General features: G+C 39.5%; 1 protein-coding gene across 1 annotated transcript; it reads right to left on the reverse strand.

Annotated features, from left to right (window-relative positions):
- Positions 1-4,771: 4,771 nt before the first annotated feature.
- Positions 4,772-11,755, reverse strand: LOC118850521 (lysozyme C). The gene is made up of 4 exons (XM_036759980.1): positions 11,546-11,755; positions 10,842-11,006; positions 9,424-9,499; positions 4,772-4,969 (listed from the first exon to the last, which is right to left on the reverse strand). Exons 1-4 carry the CDS (start codon positions 11,679-11,681, stop codon positions 4,903-4,905), a joined length of 444 nt encoding a protein of 147 aa, XP_036615875.1. The 5' UTR covers positions 11,682-11,755; the 3' UTR covers positions 4,772-4,902.
- Between the last annotated feature and the right edge of the window lie 7,272 nt (positions 11,756-19,027).

Here is a 19,027-nt window from a genome sequence, read left to right on the forward strand (position 1 = left end):
AGGAGCTGAGACCAGGGGCTCATAGAATTTCATAGAAAATTTGAAACTTGGATGATGCAGCTCCATAGGAAGATAAAGTAGCTGGTTTTGTTCAGTGAATTCTGGACACAATAAGTCATGTTTGATGTTATTAAGGCTTGAATTCCTTTTCTCCAACCCTAGAGCCTCACTCCTTAAAATTTGGTTACTAGGTGACTCAGCTAAAGTTTTTAAACTGAGGAATTCTATTTTAAGTTATATTAATAGCCAAAGAAAATTTAAAAACAAGAACTAGAAATGATGTATTTCTTTGAAACTGTTAGCCCCATTCTTAGCCCTCCTCTTCTGTGCAGGTTCTATAGGAGATCAGCCTTATAGTCAGCCAGGCTGATTCCATCGTAGCCCTCCATGTCATTATCTTTCAGAGCTTCAGCAAAGTCATGACAATGGAGAGGAAGAGAAACCCCAGAATAAGTAGGATCTTCGTGTTGTCCAAACAGTCAAAGTGCTGCAAAGTGCCTGAGCTGGACCCTGATAATTTTTCTCTTTAATTCCTCTTCTTCCTTGCTTGAGGGCTCCATTTCCCCAGCTATATAGAAATGGAGATCTATTTATATCCACATTTCCTCCCTTTTCCTGAAAGTAGGAGACCTGACACATGGAAGGGCATGGCTGTTTCCCTCTTCCCCTGAAGGCAGAATGAGAGTGGGAGGAACAATTTCTGCTTTCTGAGTGTTTAATTAGACTTGTCCAACATCTATGGGTCTGATTCGCCAGAAAACAAAAGTAAAGTAGAGGGGTGGCCCAGATGAGTCAGTCAATAATCAGTCAATAAACATTGGTTAAGCATTGCTACATGCAACATGTGGCCCTAAGTATTAAGAGACATAACAGGCTGAAATTCCATTACCAAAGGCTAATCCTAGTTAAAAGCCATCCCTTCAACTGTGTTTTTCTGGCAAGCCTGCTTCATAGGTAAACAACTTGCTTTTATCTTAATGCAGCCAGGGACAAGGTCATTTGCATAAGACTCTGCTCATTGGTGGAGACTGATTCCTCAACGCTCCATATCTGGAGTGAGAGGTAGAGTTGACAAAAGCCGGGAAGAGGGAAGATCTTGGTTGGATTCCAGCTTGAGAAATGGCACGTTGGGTTTCCAGCTATTCTTTAGGAAGCAGTCCCTGAAGGAAGAAAAAGACTCGGGGGGAAAAGCTAATAAGGAGAGATAGTAAGGAACAAGATGATCGATAAGGAAAGATTGAGGCCTAGAGAGAGAGGATGGGAATTAGAGAGATCTATTGAAGAAGGGAAGGAATGGAACCAAGGGTATAATTAAGAGTTAAGTTAGTAGGTTGGTAAGGAAAAGGGTCCACTTTGTCATCAGAAATTGGAATAAAGAAGGAGAGAGAGAGGGAAGATGACAGGGAGTTTTGAGACATGGAAAAGGGGAGAAGAGAGTTCAAGGTGATTGACACCTATTTTCTCAGTAAAATATGAGACAAGGTACTTTGCTGAAATGGAGGGAGGGGAGGTGGTGTGGCAGGCTTGAGGAGAGAAGAGAAGGTTGAGAACAGCTGCTCTGGGGAATGTGAAAGAGAATTAATCTGAGAAGGGTAAAAAGGATTGCTTTAGTGCATTCAGCACCCAGTTGAGATTCAATCACATACATTTAACTTGGACCCAGTCACCTTGATCATGTAATTTCCTCTAGCAATAGCATGTCAGCAGGAGTGAAGAAAACAGATGGAAGGCTGAGGGCAGGGCAGTGACCCGGGGTTGGGATTTCATAAGGTATGAATAGTCATAAAATAAGAGAACGAATTATTAGAAGTTGGAATTGAACTGGCAGGATTGAGATTGGGAAAGAAGGAAGATGAAGTCAGAGCAAGTGTGAGAATCTGCAGAACACTGAGAAAGGGAGGGACTGGAGACCCCAGTGCGGACAAAGAATGTTCACCTCTCTTGTATCCCCCTCTTTCAAAATCAGAACATTTGCTCTTCCTCAGTACTGTGGCCACTCTTCTGTTCTGCACAATCTTTCAAAGATCAATGGTGTAGTAATCCCATCTAATTCAACAATCTGACAAGCATTTATTAGACATCTCCCATGGAAATAAAGTACAGGGGGAAATGGAATAATAATTGGTCCTCATTAAATAGATATATTTTAGAATTTTTTCAAAGAATTTTATATTGATATCTTTTGTTTTTGCATTATTTCTCAATATTTCTCCTCCTCATTCCCCCATCCAGATAGCCATAGGGTTGATAGATAACTTGGAGCAGGATTTAGAGAGAGGGATCAATGAGCATAGAGTAACCTTTAAAGGAGGAGGGTTTGTGTAGTGACGGCAGAGGGAGGGTCTGTAACTGGCCGTGTTGAACAATGATAATGCCTCCTTCTGGTCCAGTGTGGGGAGTCTATGAGAAGGTGCATCTAGTAGGAGAGAGGAAAGCCAGGAAGTTTTCTGTGACTCCTAGAACATGGAAGGAATAGGAGAGGTAATGGTCCATGATGAAGAGAAGTTTGTGAACGATCAAATGAAAGAAAATTCAAGAAGGAACCAGGAAACAGCTAACAGAGCTGGATTGGGGATTGATAGGGGACATCCTGGGGTAGAGGAGGATGAGAGAATGGGGACAGGTAGCGGGGAGAGGGTGGTTCTTATTTAAGCAACTAAGCATTCTGTATGACTGGGACTGGGAGAGGAGGAGGTAGGAGCTGGCAGGTCATATGAGGTGGGGATGTATTTACCGGGGCTTTACCTTAAGAGTTTGTGAACGGCTAAGAGTAAAGTCTGTTGTCTTTCAAGTACTAGGAAAGAAATGATATTGAGCTTAGCGCTAGGAGTCCACAAGTGAGGTACTAACAGCAAGAAATTTGGCATCTGAATCTTTCATTCTGATACCTCAAGTAGATGCTTGTTGCTGAAGGCTATGATCCTGGAAGTTGGGAGTTTAGGCTTTAAGACTATCAAATTTTCAGAGAATACAAAGCTGAGAAGAATAGATATAAGCTTGAATGATTGAATTCTTGAGGTTGGGATGAAGTCCAGGAACCCTAAGACTGGAGTTCCCAGACAAGGTCATTGAGGAGGGGTACTCCTCAAGGACCAGAGTACTAGAGAAGGTTGGGGCTGTCTGGAATGGATTCATGACCTCAAGCATTCTTTAAGTCAAGGTGACAAAGATTTATTATGCTTTTCAGTGGGCAACAGTTCTTAGGGAACCTGCAACCTTACAGGGGTATAGGTAAAGTTTATATAGGTTAAACTTTAGTAAAACATGTGCCAAATATGTTAATTAGGTGATTCAGGGCAGGATTATGGAGTGGTTAAGGAGTGGTCAATTCTTAAAGGATCATGCACTTTTTATATCTACTGTGCAGCTATCTTACCCAGACTTCTCTGGCAAATAGCTGGGGTGGGGGGGTGGCTACATGGAGGTGTGGTTTTAGGCCTGAGATGTCATTAAGTTAACTAACAGACGGGGCTAACTGGGAAATGATCAGCTGCTCCCATCAATGTCTTGTTACACAAGATAAATGTAAGGGAGTATACATATGTCTAGGTCTAGCATGTATATGATAGGTCAGTGAGTATTAAATATCTTTATGACCTAGTACACATCCAGTTCAGCATGTACACAGCTGCTTTGAACTAATAAATTCTATAGGTACAGCTGGCTATTGTATCAGGAAGAGAAATAAATATTTTGCTAGGGCATGCTGTCCTGTTTTGCGAGAGAGAAACTGCTAGGGACAGTGTTTCGAGGCTAGGGAGAGATGTGATTTTGGAACTGGGGTCCAAGCACAGGTACCACCACTCCATAATTATGAGGATCAAAAGGTCTTAAGAGCTTGAATATGAGTTTTTGAGTTCAATTATTTCTTATTCTTTGTTGCCTTGTCTGTTCCATTCATATACTTTTAAGGTCTACAATGTATATCTATATCTACCTATATTTATATCTAAATCTATATCAATGTCTATATCTATTTATCTATTCGTTGTTTGAACCTCACAAAGTTTACTTTTCTACTTTGTGACCAGTAGCAAATAGTTTTGATGATTTCTATTTCATAATATAGCTGGAGGTCTGGAAGTGCTATTCTGGCTTCATTCCTACCATTTAAAAATTATTTCCCTTGACATTCTAGATTATTTTCTTTGACTAAATTAATTTTGTTATTTTGACTGGATCTATAAATCATTCCTTAAGTATTCTGATTGGCCTTTGACCATATCTATATATTCTTTGGTTATATTTTCATTTTTATTAAATAGGCAGGGCCCAGACATGGACAATGAATATTTCTCCAGCATAACAATATTTCTAAGAAGAAATTTGGGAAAAAGGTAATAATTTGATTTATATGTGTATATAAATATATTTATGTGTACAACTCTATATATTTAATTCAGATGTAATTCTTGCAAGTAATCAGGTTCTTCTTTTCATAATTTGCCTTAGGTAGTTGCCTAATAATGATATGCCCATTTCTCCTTTTTATTGTTTTAAATGGATCCCTGGAGAGGTGACAGCCAGTGCCAGGTCAGGATTTTACCTTACAAACATTCACTTCAAGATGTGATCTCTGGAAATACATTTTTCCTGGAATTGAAGAATTTCAGTATTCATGATACTAAATTGTCTCTTCATAGCCAAACCTAAATATCATGGGGGTTTATGTGATAACTAGATAATTTCCTTTCAGTTTGAGTTTTCCTGGAAATCTAAAAAAATGTAGCCAGGCATTAAAATATTATTAAACATTAAGTCTTTTGAAAACTAGTTGTTTCATCTACGCCAGATTTATTTGAGAAAATGGTATTTTAAGAGAGAAAAATTAATTTTTGATTTGAAAAAGCTTCTTTATAGGCAGAGGAATCATGATAAGTTGAAGGTCCTAAAGGTGGCAGGTTAAAGATGGCAACCTTCAAGATATTTGGAAAGATCTTTTCCTTCACACTTGTTTCGCCAGGCCACCCTGCAGAGAAAGGGAGATGAAGTCATGAAAAAATGAGCAAACTATCCTTGGATAAATGTTAATTTTTGATATGCATGAATATAGAGACATGTAGTAATATTTATGAAATGCAATTATCTATTTCAAAACAGAAAAAAAACCCCATAAAAAGTAAATGGTTCTAATAGAAGTCACTCTATAGGCCTTGACTTTCTCATTTTTAAAAAGGAGATTGAGGTATTGGATTTCAAAGATTTCTGCCATCTGAAAACTCCATGATTCTTAGTGTTAAGGCAACCAATATTAAGGCAATTCACTATTCTATATCCTGACCAAACTAGACTCTTCAGTATCTCCTGTTCATGCCCCAATGTCTACCATCTCTATGATTTTGATCATGGTGTCCCCTATGCATAGAATGGTCACTCACCTCTGTGCTGCATTTTCACCACATAAAATCCCCACTTCCTTTCAAGGCTCATCCCATCTCACCTCCTCCATGAAACTCTTCAAGATCCATTGAAATGAAAGTGATCTCTCTTTTCAAATTTCATCTAATATTTTTTCTTCATGTCTTTTTTTTTACAAGTAACACATTTAGCCTTGTTTCATTAGCATTTGAATACTTGTCTTTCCCTTCCTAGTTGGGTATAAGTTTCTTGGAGATAAAGTTTATCTCAAGCATCTAATACTGAAATGAATTTTGCAAACTGTATCTACTGAACACCTTACCCAAATGTTGAAGAAATCAATTCAAAACATATTAATAGTATTTGAAGGAGCTTTCCTCCACCCTACCCAACACCAGCCTTTATTATTAAAGAGGATACCACAATCCTCCCATTTACCCACGCTTTCAACCTAAAAGTGATTTATGACTCCTCATTCCCTCTCATTCCCCATATCTAATCTGTTCCCAGGTCATCTGTTTTCTGCCCCTGTAATATCTCTCACATATGTTCCCTTCTCCATTCTGATAGTTCCTTCATCTGGTTTCAGGTTCTTATCACCTCACACTTGGATTATAGCAACAGCCTTTTGGTCAGTCTCCCTCCCATAAGTTTTTTCCCATTCCAATCCATGTTCTATTCAACTATCAAAAAGATCTTCCTAAAACACAGATCTTACCCTGTCACCCCCCATCCAATCAACAACTCCAGTGGTTCCAAATTACCTCTAGGATCAAATCCAAAATCCCCTGTTGGGCACTCAAAGCATTTTATAAACTGGACCAGTCTTCTTACACCTTATACTCCTTGCTGTACTCTACCATCTAGTGCAACTGGCCTCCTAACTGTGTCTTGAACAAGACACTCCATCTCTCAACAGTACAGCATTTTCTCTGCCTCTCCCCAATGTCCAGAACTCTCTCGCTTCTGCTTCCTTGTTTCTCTGACTTCCCCAAATCTCAGCTAAAGTCTCACCTTCTGAATTCGTGAAGATAAATTGCATCTAAACTCTAGGTTGCATGAATCTAAGTAGATCTTGTTGTATGGGACTATTGAAATGAGTCCCATAATGACTACTTATTGCCTACCAAATGACATCCAAACTCAGCCTGGCTCTCTATCCCCTCCCAACTGGTACCTCCCAGGTCTTTCAGCTTTTTCTCATCATAGACAACTTGCTTCAAGTGGTGCACTTCCATTCTTTCCTGTCCCCTGGACATATCCTGCTGCTGCCCTTCCCCCTACTCAGATTATTCTTGATGCATAGAATGGTACATTTCTAGCCATTTGATCCTATTAATCCTTCCCTTAAGGTCCAGTTCAACCACCATTTCTTTCTTTCAGTGAACTCCAGAATCAACAACAAATTCCTGTTTTTGTACTTGGTTGGCATCTCACTTATGGACTTAGGGATCATTTTGAATTATAGCTATCTGGGTTTATGGCAAATCCAGATCCTAAGCTCCATGAGGTCAGGGACCATGTCTTATTGAACGATTTTTCCCCCTCCGTAAACAGTAAGTAGATAATAAATGCTCTTTGTAAAAAGTTGAAAGTCTATATAGTCATGTTGTAAAATGTCTCAAATAAATTTTTATATAAACTCTGCTTCTGCCTGCTATTCTCTCTCCAAATCATTGTTTCCTTTTAGGTGGTGGAGAGAAGATTCCTGACTACAAAAACAGATTTGCAGAGGATTTTTTCCACCCAGAGGATTTTCAGATATTACTTTCACAGGGGAAATTCGTTGCCCCCCACCCTTCGTGGGGTAGGAGTGCGCGATCACAGAAATTATGAAACAGGATAAAGGGTGCTATTCACACACAAAGAAGTCTATTTTTCATTTTCTTTCTTCCTTCTGTTGATTTGATATTTGGGCTTCCAGGAAAGGAGGGAAACAGGAAGGAAGGGCAAGGGAGCAATCACACAGACAAGTAGAGAAATTAGGAGCTGCCCTGGAAAAAAGTTGGGACTCCATATGGAGATTATCTGAGCACGGAACATATAGCAAAACAAGCAGAGGCCAGCACAGCCAAGAGAGGTCTCCATCAGAGAGCAGAGATAGAGATCCTGAGCAATCAGGAGAAATGATCCTATGTTAATGAGACTTCCACCTCTCATAAATCCTGTTGTGCTAGTGCAGAGGTTCCCAAACTTATTTGGCCCCCCCCCTTTTAAAAACATTACTTAGTGCCCCATGGAAATCTACTTTCTTTAACCTTTTAACAGCTTTTTTTTGAAATTTGCATCATTTCAAAAAAAAATTTTTGTAAAAAATGATGCATCTTAAATTTAATAATTTGTTGTAAATTTGTGGCTTTTTTCTTGCACTGAAATTTTGATGATGCAATACTGAGTCATATAGCCATATAGTATCATATCGTATATGTATACAAGTCATCATATGCATACATTCTTCCCCTGCACGCTGGATTTCCTGACAATGCACAACGTTCTCTCCTGCCAACATTGCTTGTTAAGACTTGTTGGTGGACTTGACCACTGGTTGCTTATACTTTGCATCTTGTGTGTTTATTTGGAAAATAATGTAATTACTACAACTTTAACTCTGTTATACAACAGATGAAACATGTATGAACTGATTTTCAAAATTTTCTTCTTTTCTCTTTTTTCCTTATGTTTCCACCACCCACATATTTTTATTCAATGCCCGCTATACACCCCAGGCTACTACTGCCCTCCCAGCTTTGGGAACCTACAAGTGAGAAAGTAGATTCCTCTTTTGATCATGATTCTCAGATGGAGAGGGAATGCTCCTACTGCTTTTCCTTTCGCATTAGTGTGATTGGAATTCTCCCCTGCTGCACACACAAAAATGTGACAAGGCAATCAATAGGAAATGATTAGAGACAAATAAATAGGGCTAGGTCTTAATTATTTTATTCTATTGTAATACAAGGAAAATTAGGAACCCCTGAGAAACCCCTAGCTACTGACAAGCACCCCCAGAAAGAATGGACTCAGATATCTTTGGCATTTAGCAAACCCCCTGGGACTCCATGACTCCACCAAGGAATGTCAGTAGATAGGACCATCCCACTGAAGGATAACCTGTCTAGCAGATATCCCTGGGGCTCCGTGACTCCACCAAGGAATGTAAATGAGATTATCCCACTAGTGCGATAACCTGACTGAATCTTTTGATCAGCCAAGACCTTTGTTCCTGTTCCCCCCACTCTGTACCCCCATATCCTATATAAGCCAAGCCATCACCCTAACACATTTGCTATTGATTTGTGGTGCCGTACCCCAATGGCCGCCGGCTAATAAATTCTCCACTTAAAACTTATACTCTGTGGTGTGTCTCGCTCGCTTCTGGTACAGCATTATACAAAAATAATCTTCATAATCATAAGATTCTAAGTCTCTGAATCAATGAATGCCATGGTTAGTGAACTGGGATAACAAAACACAAAACTTTAGGGGCTCATGAAGGCCACAGACATCATATTTTAATATTTTTGATCAATATTTCATTTCAGACTCTGTTTTGAACCCTGCTAGCATGAGCTCAACACTAGCTGCTTTGTATTGAGAGCCCAGCCAGAGCATAACTGGAAGGTGGGAAGAGCAGCCTCAACATTTTCTGCCTGAGCACCCTCTGGTGATCAGAATACATATTGCAGCCTCTTAGGAAAGGACTATCTCCAGAAGAGTCCAGAAAAAGGATTTAAAAGATCACTTGATTGGTGGTTCAAGCAGAGAGCTTCATAGTGGGGAATTCCAACATTGTACTTCCTTGCTGGATAATTATTACAGTGATATATTATCCTTCTGTAGAATTAAGAAAGCAGCACCACACAACCCTAGGATTCTTATTAGGAAGAGTTGTCCTATAGAGTATTGTTAAAAATGATTGCTAATATGAATATGACCTACCAACCTAATTGCTGCTATACAATATATAACAGAATGGATGTGATTTTATCTTTGAACACCCTCTTTCACTGAACATGCCCATCACTGAAAGAAATGAATTATTCTTTATAGTGAATAAAAACATACCATGCACGAATGCCTTGTTGATCTACGATCTTCTTTGCACAATTTACTGCTTTAACAAGGTCGTCTTCCTGAAGTTCTGAAACAGAATGAAAGAAGAAATAAGCCAATTTCAAGTTCATTTTATCTAAAAGAACTATTCTTCCTTGTTAAGGTAGAAGAAACAATATTGTAAGATTACTCTCCTAAATTTCAGACAAATGGGACTGCAGTAGAGAAAGGCCTGTTCTCTTATTCATCTTCTTCCACACCTATGTGGAACACAGAACTTTAACCATGATAAATTAAATTACTATGTGCCTTTAAGGCCTTACAAAGTGTTTTTTTCTCCATAACACTATGAAGCACACAATCATCCCCATTTTTAAAATATGAAAATTGAGATTCAGGAGATTTGATTTGACCATGGTAACACAAATAGTCAATGCTATTGTCAAAGCCAAGTATCTTGACGCCAGACCCAGGGTTCAGGGTGCATGACAGCAGGTTGAGGGTCATCTATTTAAATAAATCAGGAACAAAGTCAGGCATGAACAGAAATATTTTTTCATTATTTTTTTTATTTCAAATTAAAAAGGGCCATGATTCTTTTCTTTTCTTTTTGTTAACTCATTCTTAAAAGAAGCTAAGAGGAGATGAATACTAGGGAGTGTCTGAGGTGAAGTGACTTGTGCAGAATCACTCAGCTGTCAGCTGGTGACAGATGAAGGATTTAAACCAAGATCTTCCTGCCACCAAGCCCAGACTTCTAACCACTAAACCAAGTTGACTGAACACACAAAACAGCAGCTTGGAAAAAAAAATCATCACTTGGCTCACCGGACATAGAAAACAGTCAGGGCTAGAAGAAGCATAGCTACACTTCTGAGGCACAGATTCTGGAGCTGAAAGACCCAGGTTCACATCTTACCATGGTCACTTCCTCCTCCCTCTATTACCTTGGACAGAACACTTTGCTTCCCTGCCTTCACTTTAACCATCTGTGAAGTGAGGGTGATTAACTGGATGGCTTCTGAGGTCTCCTCTACATCTATGATCCTCCAATGTGGACTAATAGGATCAGCCTGAATTGATGAAAATTTCCATTACAGGCATTGCCTTGACTATGGACATGTATTTCTGGAATGCAGTTTAGGTAGCTACCTGAAATGAAATGAATTCAAAGGATTGTGTCAATTCCTTCTAATTGATCCTGTACCAGTCAACAGGACTAAGACATCATACTCTCCTAAGAAGAGATGGCTTTATTTCTTTTTTTTTTTTGGTTTGTAATGATGAGACAGGGACTGGAATGTTAACTAGAAACTAGGAATTTCTTATTGGCCTTCTAAAACTTCTTCCCTTGCATAACCTTAATGTGCACAGCTATCTACCTTGTTGAGCAGGGTCATTGTGCCCTAAATCCATGAGGTCGATCTTACCTGAACACCTGACTTTACACTCATTTGCTGCATGTGGTGTCTTGCCATCATCACACCAGTAGTGACTGTTGATCTGCAATATCCCGTAATCAGTGCTTTGATCTCCAGGGTTGTAGTTTGTAGCTTTGGTGTCAAAGCCGCTCTCCCACTGTGCCAAGCACACCCCTGTGAAGAATTTATTTTAGTAATGATTACTTCATATCCAATCATTTATCCAGGAAAAACCAATACTCTTGAATTGATGTAATCTTCCTTTTTCACTGATATAGTCCACAGGTGGTGCAATGGATAAATTGTAGGTCCTGGAGTCAGGGGACCTGAGTTCAAATTTTAACTCAGACTTTTGCTAAATGTGTGACCCTGGGTAAGTCACTAAATCTTTTTTGCCTCAGTTCCTCACCTGTAAAAAATAATGAGCTGAAGAAGAAAATGGCAAAGCACTCCAGTATCTTTGCCAACAAATCCCCAAGTGTGGTAGCTGAGAGTCAGACAGGATTTAAACAACTCAACAATGAAGAATTAGTATTGCTGGGGTGAGCTGATGATTAAGTTTTCAGTATGAGCTTTTATAGTTTGTAAATAGGCAAACACCCAAAGACACTGAGAGAACAAAAAACAAATTATGCATTCCTTTGAAAGTGTTACCCTCATTCTTAGCCCTGCTTTCCTAGTCACTGTGGAGAACCATAGGAGATCAGACTTACAGTTAGCCAGGCTGATCTGATGGTACCCATCCAGGTGTAGCTGCTTTATTCTTCTGGCAAATTCACATCTTTCCATCCTTTTACCATGGGCTGCCATGGAGAAGAAGATGAATCCCAGAAGAAAGAGGACCTTCATGTTGCCTGAGTAGTCAAACTTCTCAAAGTGCTGAGGCTGAGATGTGCCCCAGTATTTAACTTCTCTCTTAAATTCCTTTTCCTTGCTGTTTAAGGGATCTACACCCTAGAGAGGAGGAAGTCAAGATCTATTTATTGCTATATTCCACTTCCCCTGAAGGCAGAAGACCTAGCACATACTATGGCATGGTAATTCTTCCTCTATTCCAAAGGCCAATTAGGGTAAGGGTAAGGGGATATATTCTGCTTTCCTGGTATTACATTAGACTTACCGAGCCTTAATTGAACTGAATTGAATAGAACTGAATCAAAATATAATATGGAAAGATATGGTTCAGATAAAAGGTTAAAATCCACCTTTCTCAAGGCTAATGCCTTTTTAGAGTCAGAGCATCACAGAAAGCTTTAACAAGTGAAAGCCAAGGATAATCATAATCCTCATATATATAAGACAAGAGAGTCAGAAAATCATGGAATTTCAGAGCTAGAATGGAGACGAACCCATTCCCAACCTATGTTCAAATGGAGTCTTCTCTGTAACACCAGGGATGAATGGTCATACAACCTCAGCTGGAATCCAAAATCTATTTACATTTTTAGCAACTTTGAAACTTTTATTTGCTTCATTTGAAATAATATATGCAAAGCAATTCTTAAACTATAATCACTATATAAATATCAGTAATTATTATTACCAGTGGAGAAGAACTGAAGCATGGATTTGGAAAATGGAAAATGGAAAATCATTATTTTATATTTGGCTTTGAAATGTTTTATAATCTATAAATATCAGAATGAGAGTCATCAGGATGGGATAGATTAGTTTTTTCAGCCTTTGTGGTGATAGCAGAGCTAAGAGCACTACATGGAAATCACAAAATGGTAAATTTCAGTCAATACGAGGAAAAGGTTGCTAATAATTAGAGCTGTTCAAAAGTAGAATGAGTAACTCAGATTAACTCACAATCCTTTTCATTATAGTAACATTTATGGATTCTTAAAAGAGAAATTCTTCATTTGGGCTTTTGCCCTGATTAAGGAGGCAAAACTAAGGGCAAAAAGAATTAAAGTTTATTATAAGTAGGTCAAGGAAACAATACATCATTGGAGATCAGTGATGGCTTCAAGGTGGGGCCAGCTTTTATTGAGAACTTCCATAATGAGTAAAGACACTTCAGATAGGTCAATGTCAGCAAAATAGGTTGGGTCCTTGTATCTCAGGTAATTCAAAAAGCTGTGGACTTGGCTTCCCCTTGCATTTCCTAACAGAACCTCCTCCAACCCTAACTGGCAAGTTGGGCTGGGAACAATAAGTCACTGTGTCAACATAACTTTTAATGGCATACACCTTATTCTCTCTTCTAATACTGTCACCCCACTGGTATGGTCTCTCATTACCTCATGCATGAACTATTCTAAAATATTTGTGTCCCTGCCTCATGTCCCCAGTCCAGTCCACTTTCCACTCATCTTTCAAATTAAACTTCCTAAAACACAGGTCTATATCACCTCACTCCAACCCCATTCGATAAATCCAGTGGCTCCCTATTACTTCTAGAATCAGATATACAATCTTCTGCTCAGCATTCAAAGCCCTTTCACAATCTGGCTCTTTCCTAATTTTCCAGGGTTTTTTTTTTACACCTTACTGTCATATATTCTGTGATCCACTTCCATTTGCCTCTACTCTTCCTTTCACAAGACACTGTCCTTCTCTTGACTCTGGGCATTTTCAGTGGCTGTCCATACTCATCTCTGCCTCCTGGCTTCCTTCAAGCTGCAGACAAAATTCTACCTTCTACAGGATGCTTTTCTTGACCCATATGAAAGCTATTTCCTTTCCATTCTTTATCATCTCCAATTTATCCTGTATATAGCTGCTTTGTACATAGGTGTTTGCATACTGTCTCTTCCTTTAGACTCTGAGCTCCTTGAGAACAGAGACTCTCTTTTGCCCAGCACTTTGCACAATGCCCGGCACTTAGTAGGTACTTAATAAATGTTTATTGACCTACTGGCTAAGACACTGTCAGGAAGTAATGAGTTTTTCAGGCAGCCAGGTCTCGCAGTAGATAGAGTGCCAGGCCTGGAATCAAGAAGACACATCTTCCTGAATTCGAATCTGGCCTCAAACACTTACTAGCTGTGTGACCCTGGGCAAGTCACTTAATACTGTACCTCAATTTCCTCATGGAGAAGGAAATGGCAAGCCATTCCAGTATCTTTGCCAAGAAAACCCCCCAAAGTTGTCAGGAACAGTTAGAAATAACTGAAATGTCTGAATAACAAAAATTAGATCTCAATACTGAAGGCAGAGGCTGTATGACCACTTCTCAGGAATATTGTTGAAGGGAAGGGAATCTGTTGAGGCACAGATCTCTTCTGAGGGCCCTTCCAGTTCCCAATAGCTTTATCATCTTGTCCATGTCTTCTCTTTATTGTGTCCAAAAGGATACCATGAAGCACTTTGTCAAATACATTGTCTAAAATCCTGAACTCTATATATGTGGCATTCCCTTGAGCAAAAACAGATGAACCAAAACATGAGGTTAATTCAGTACGAATGGCTCTTAATGAACCCATGATGACACCTAGCCATTATCATTTCCTTTTCTGAGTGTTCACAAACCATCACTTCAATGATCTGTTCTAGAATTTGGGGATGAGAATATAACATATAACAAAAGTAGAAAGAGGGAAGAGGATACCATGAAGGGATTTGAACACCAAACAGAGGGCAATTAAAAATTTTTGAAAAGATAGATATTAGAGCCAGAAGCAAGAGGAGGAATTGGAGGAGGAATATGATGCTATGGAATGCACTTGTAAGAGTGGTGTCAAGAGTACAGATCACTGAAGCTCAGAGGGAGCTGAGGTGGGAGTTGAAATATAAGAATAACAAAAAGGGCTTTAAAAACAGGATACCACTTCTGCACAGGCAGGTGGGGCAGTTCTCTGAAGGGCAGCTTTGTGATGTTGAAAAAGATCCACATGTACAAAAATATTTATAGCAGCTCTTTTTGTGGTGGCCAAGATTTGGAAATTGAGGGGATGCCCATCAACTGCGGAATGGCTGAACAAGTTGTGGTATATGAATGTAATACTATCGTTCCATAAGAAATGATGAGCAGGCAGATTTCAGAAAAACCTGGAAAGACTTACATGAACTGATGCTGAATGAAGTGACCAGAGCCAGGAGAACATCAAACACAGTAACAGTAACATTGTACAATGACCAACTTTGATAGACTTAACTCTATTCAGCAATGGGAGGTTCTAAGACAACTCCAAAAGGCTCATGATGGAAAATGCTAACCATATCCAGAGTAAGAACTATAGAATCTGAAAAGGATCAAGCATACTATTCTCTCTCTTTTTTTGTTTTTTGTTTCTTCTTTCTCATGCTTTTCCCCATTGGTTCTAATTCTTTATAACCTGACTAATATAGCAATATATTTAATATGATTGTACATGTATAGCTTTTATCAGATTGCATGTTGTCTTGGGGAGGAGGGAGCAGAGAGAGGAGGAGGACATTTAGAACTCAAAATCTTATTGATGTGAATGTTGAAAACTAAAAAAGAATACATAAAGAAAAAAAGATAAAAAAAGATTTGGTAGTTCACTTTCTACCCCCTATGGGGATCCTAAGGAAGGAGAGGTCCTGACTGGTGGGCTAGAAACCAGCGCCAGGCGGACCCTGAGTTTGGACATGCACCTGCAAGACCCATGTTCCGGTCATGAAGCCCTGCTATAAACCAAACTTTTCTCATGGTTACTGTCACCTCTCATTGTCAGGGCTACAGCTCACTGCACAGCCACTGCCATGTGTATTAAGATTTGGCCTCCCTAAAGGAGGTCCTGACTCATGTGTCTAGTTTCCCTCCTCCAATGGAATAAACAAAGCTTTTTGCTTATGACCACTGTTAGCCCTATTTTTCTATTTTGTTTTTATTTTATTTTATTTCTTAGCGTTACCTATGGTTGTGATGACTCATTTGAGCTCTTGGATATTTTTATAGCTAATAGAAATTTCATAACTTCTGTGTCTTTTTGATCATTTGGTTTCAGACTTGACATGACCGAGTAAACTTCCTTTAGTTCACTATTGAGTGGAGTACAAGTGCCCCATTTCATTGCCATTTTGAACCTGATCCATTAGGAGTGGCCAAAATCAGGCCTGGCCTACAGTATGTGTCCTGGTAACAGCTAATTGGAAACAGCTGAGTAGAGAAAGGGAAATTCAGAGAAAGGGGGCCATGGGTGGCCTTCCTGCTTCTGTTGGTGCTGGCTGCATCTCATGAGGAAGCTCTTATTGCCCCAAGGTGGATTGATTGGATAGTAAACTGTCTGTGGGCAGAGAACAAGAAGAAACAGGTGCAAATGTATTATGTGTCTTTAACACTCATGCCATGAATGCTACAACTTATGTAAATTGCGGTTTGTTGAATTTTCAGTTTTTGTACTTGTGGCCAGTCAGTCAATAAGCATTTCTGTGCCAGGCATGGCGGCAAATGTTGAGGATGTCAAGAAAGACCACAGTAAAGAGCAATAGGGCTCTATGTACAGGATAAATAAGAAATAATTAAGAGAAGAGGCATAAGAATTCAGAGAGATTGGGGAAGGCTTCCTGCAGAAGGTGGGACTTTAGGTGGGACTTGAAAGCAGTCAGGGCACCTTGAGGGAGAGAATTTCACCCATGGGAGATGGCTGTAGAAAATGTCCAGAGCCAAGAGATAGAGTACGTTTCTCTTGGAATAGCAATGAGGCTGCTATCATTGGATGGAAGACTAAGTGAAGGTATATAAGGAGTAAGAAGACTAGAGTGTTTGGGGTGGGGAAGGGCTTTAAATGCTACAAAATAGAGGCTTTTGTATGTGATCCTGGAGGTAATGAGGAATCTCTGAAGTTTATTGAGTTGGGGGTGGGAGTGAATGTGGTCGAACATATGCTTTTGGAAATTATATTGGTGGTTGAATAGAGGATGGATTAAAGTAGGGAGGGACTTGAGGCAGGCAGTACCCCCAGTGGACTCTCATGATAGTCCAGATGTGAGCAATGAGGGCCTGCACCAGGGTGATGGTAGTATTAGAGGAGAGAATAGGGTGTATTTGAGAGATGCTGCAAAGGTGAAATTATCAGGCCTTGGTAAGAGATTGAATATTGGGGTGGTAGTGAGAGAAAGTGAGAAATCAAGGAAGACATCTAGTTTGGAAGCCTATGGGACTGGAAGGATATTGGTGCTCCCAAATGTATTAGGGGAGTTTGGAAGGGAATGCTTTTAGGGAGAAAGGTAATGAGTTCAGTTTTCGACATATTGCGCTTAAGATATGGGATATCCAATTTGGATGTTTGAAAAAATCAGAGATGTGAGACTGGAGATCCTCAGAGAGATTAGAGCCTTGGATAAATACATTTGAGAATCATCTGCCTAAGAGATAATAACTGAATCCTTGGCTGTTGAGGAGATTACCAAGTGAAGTCCAGTTGGAAGCCCAGTCATTCTGGTGCTGCTTCTGCCTGTCCTCACTGCCTTCCATTGGGAGACCCACTGTGAATAGCACAGGTTTGGCATCATGCACCACATGGACCAGATTGTTAACCTCAGGGACTCAGCCCTTCCCTAGAGGAAGACAAAGGCTGAGATTTCTGCTCTTCTTTCTTTTCCATATCCTGTCACTTCTTCAGGGGTCTCCTTGTTGTGTGTTTGTTTTGGGTATTATTGTTATCCCTCTGTTTTAACACTTCTTTTCCTGATCTGGTGCTACCTACACCCAGCTACTCACATTTCCCAGATTAAGTTTGTTCAGTATTAGAGCTAAAGTCATTTAAGTGATGGAAAGTTCGATGGAAGATTTTAAGAACTTACCGTTAAGGGGTGTGGTTTTGTAGGAGCCAAACCAGCTATATAGGTTATGCTAGTTTTTTTTTTTTTAATAGCATCAAGCCATCTTCCAGGGCTGGGATTTCACAAGGCATGAATACGATAAAATATGGGGAACAAGGTATTGGAAAGTAAAGTTGAACTGGCAGGGTTGAGATTGGGAAAGGAGGAAAATGAAATCAGAGCAAGTGTGAGAGCTTGCTGAACAATGAGAGGGAAGGACTGGAGATCCCAGTGAAGACAAAGAATGTTCACCTCTCCCTTATTCCCCCTTTTCCAAATCAAGACATTTGCTCTTCCTCAGTACTGTGGCCCCTTTTCTGTTCTGCGCAATCTTTCAAAGATCAATGGTGTAGTAATCCCATCTAATTCAACAATTTGACCAGCATTTATTAAAAGTCTCTTATGGTAAAGTACAGAGAAAGATGGAATGATAATTGGTCATCTTGAGACAGACATATTTTAGGGAGTTCTGTTTTTAGATAATTTTGTCTTGATATCTTTTGTTTTTGCATCATTTCTCAAGATGTCTTATCCTCATTTCCCCCTCCAGATAGCCGTGGGCTTGATATATACTTGGAGCAGGATCTAGAAAGAGAGATCAATGAAGATAGATTAAAATTTACAGGAGGAGGGTTTGTGGAGTGATGGCAGAGGGAGGGTCTGTGGTTGGCCACGTTGAATAAGGAGTGTGCCTCCTTCTGGTCCAGTGTGGGGAGTCTATGAGAAGGTGCATCCAGTAGGAGAGAAGGAGGCAAGGGATGCAGTGTCTTCTGGGAGTTCTCTGTGACTCCTAGAACATGGAAGGAGTAGGAGAGGTAAAGGTGTAAGATGGAGGGAAGTTTGTTAATGATAAAATGAAAGAAAATTCAAGAAGGAATAAGGAATGCCATACCAACCAAACTACCAAAAATTATTTTACAGAGCTGAATAAAATAATAACAAAATTCATCTGGAAGAACAAAAGGTCCAGAATATCAAGGGAACTAATGAAAAGAAATGCTAGGGAAGGTGGCCTAGCCATACAGATATTAAATTGTATTATAAATCAGCAGTCATCAAAACTACTTAGTACTGGCTAACAAACAGAGTGGTGGATTAGTAGAATAGGTTTGGTACACAAGACAGAGTAGTCAACAACTATAGCAATATACTCTTTGATAAACCCAAAGAATCCAGCTTCTGGGTTAAGAATTCACTATTTCACAAGAACTGCCGGGGAAACTGGAAAATAGTATGGCAGAAACTGGGCATAGACCAATATCTTACACTGTATACCAAAATGAAGTCAAAATGGGTTCATGACTAGAAATAAAGGCTAATACTATAAGGAATTTGGGAGAGCAAGGAATAGTTTACCTGTCAGATTTATGGGAAAGGGAAGAATTCATGACCAAACAAGAGACAGAGCATTACAAAATGCAAAATGGATAATTTTGATCATGTTAAATTGAAATGTTTTT

Source organism: Trichosurus vulpecula, chromosome 5 (assembly GCF_011100635.1).
Source record: "Trichosurus vulpecula isolate mTriVul1 chromosome 5, mTriVul1.pri, whole genome shotgun sequence".
Lineage (NCBI taxonomy): Eukaryota > Metazoa > Chordata > Mammalia > Diprotodontia > Phalangeridae > Trichosurus > Trichosurus vulpecula.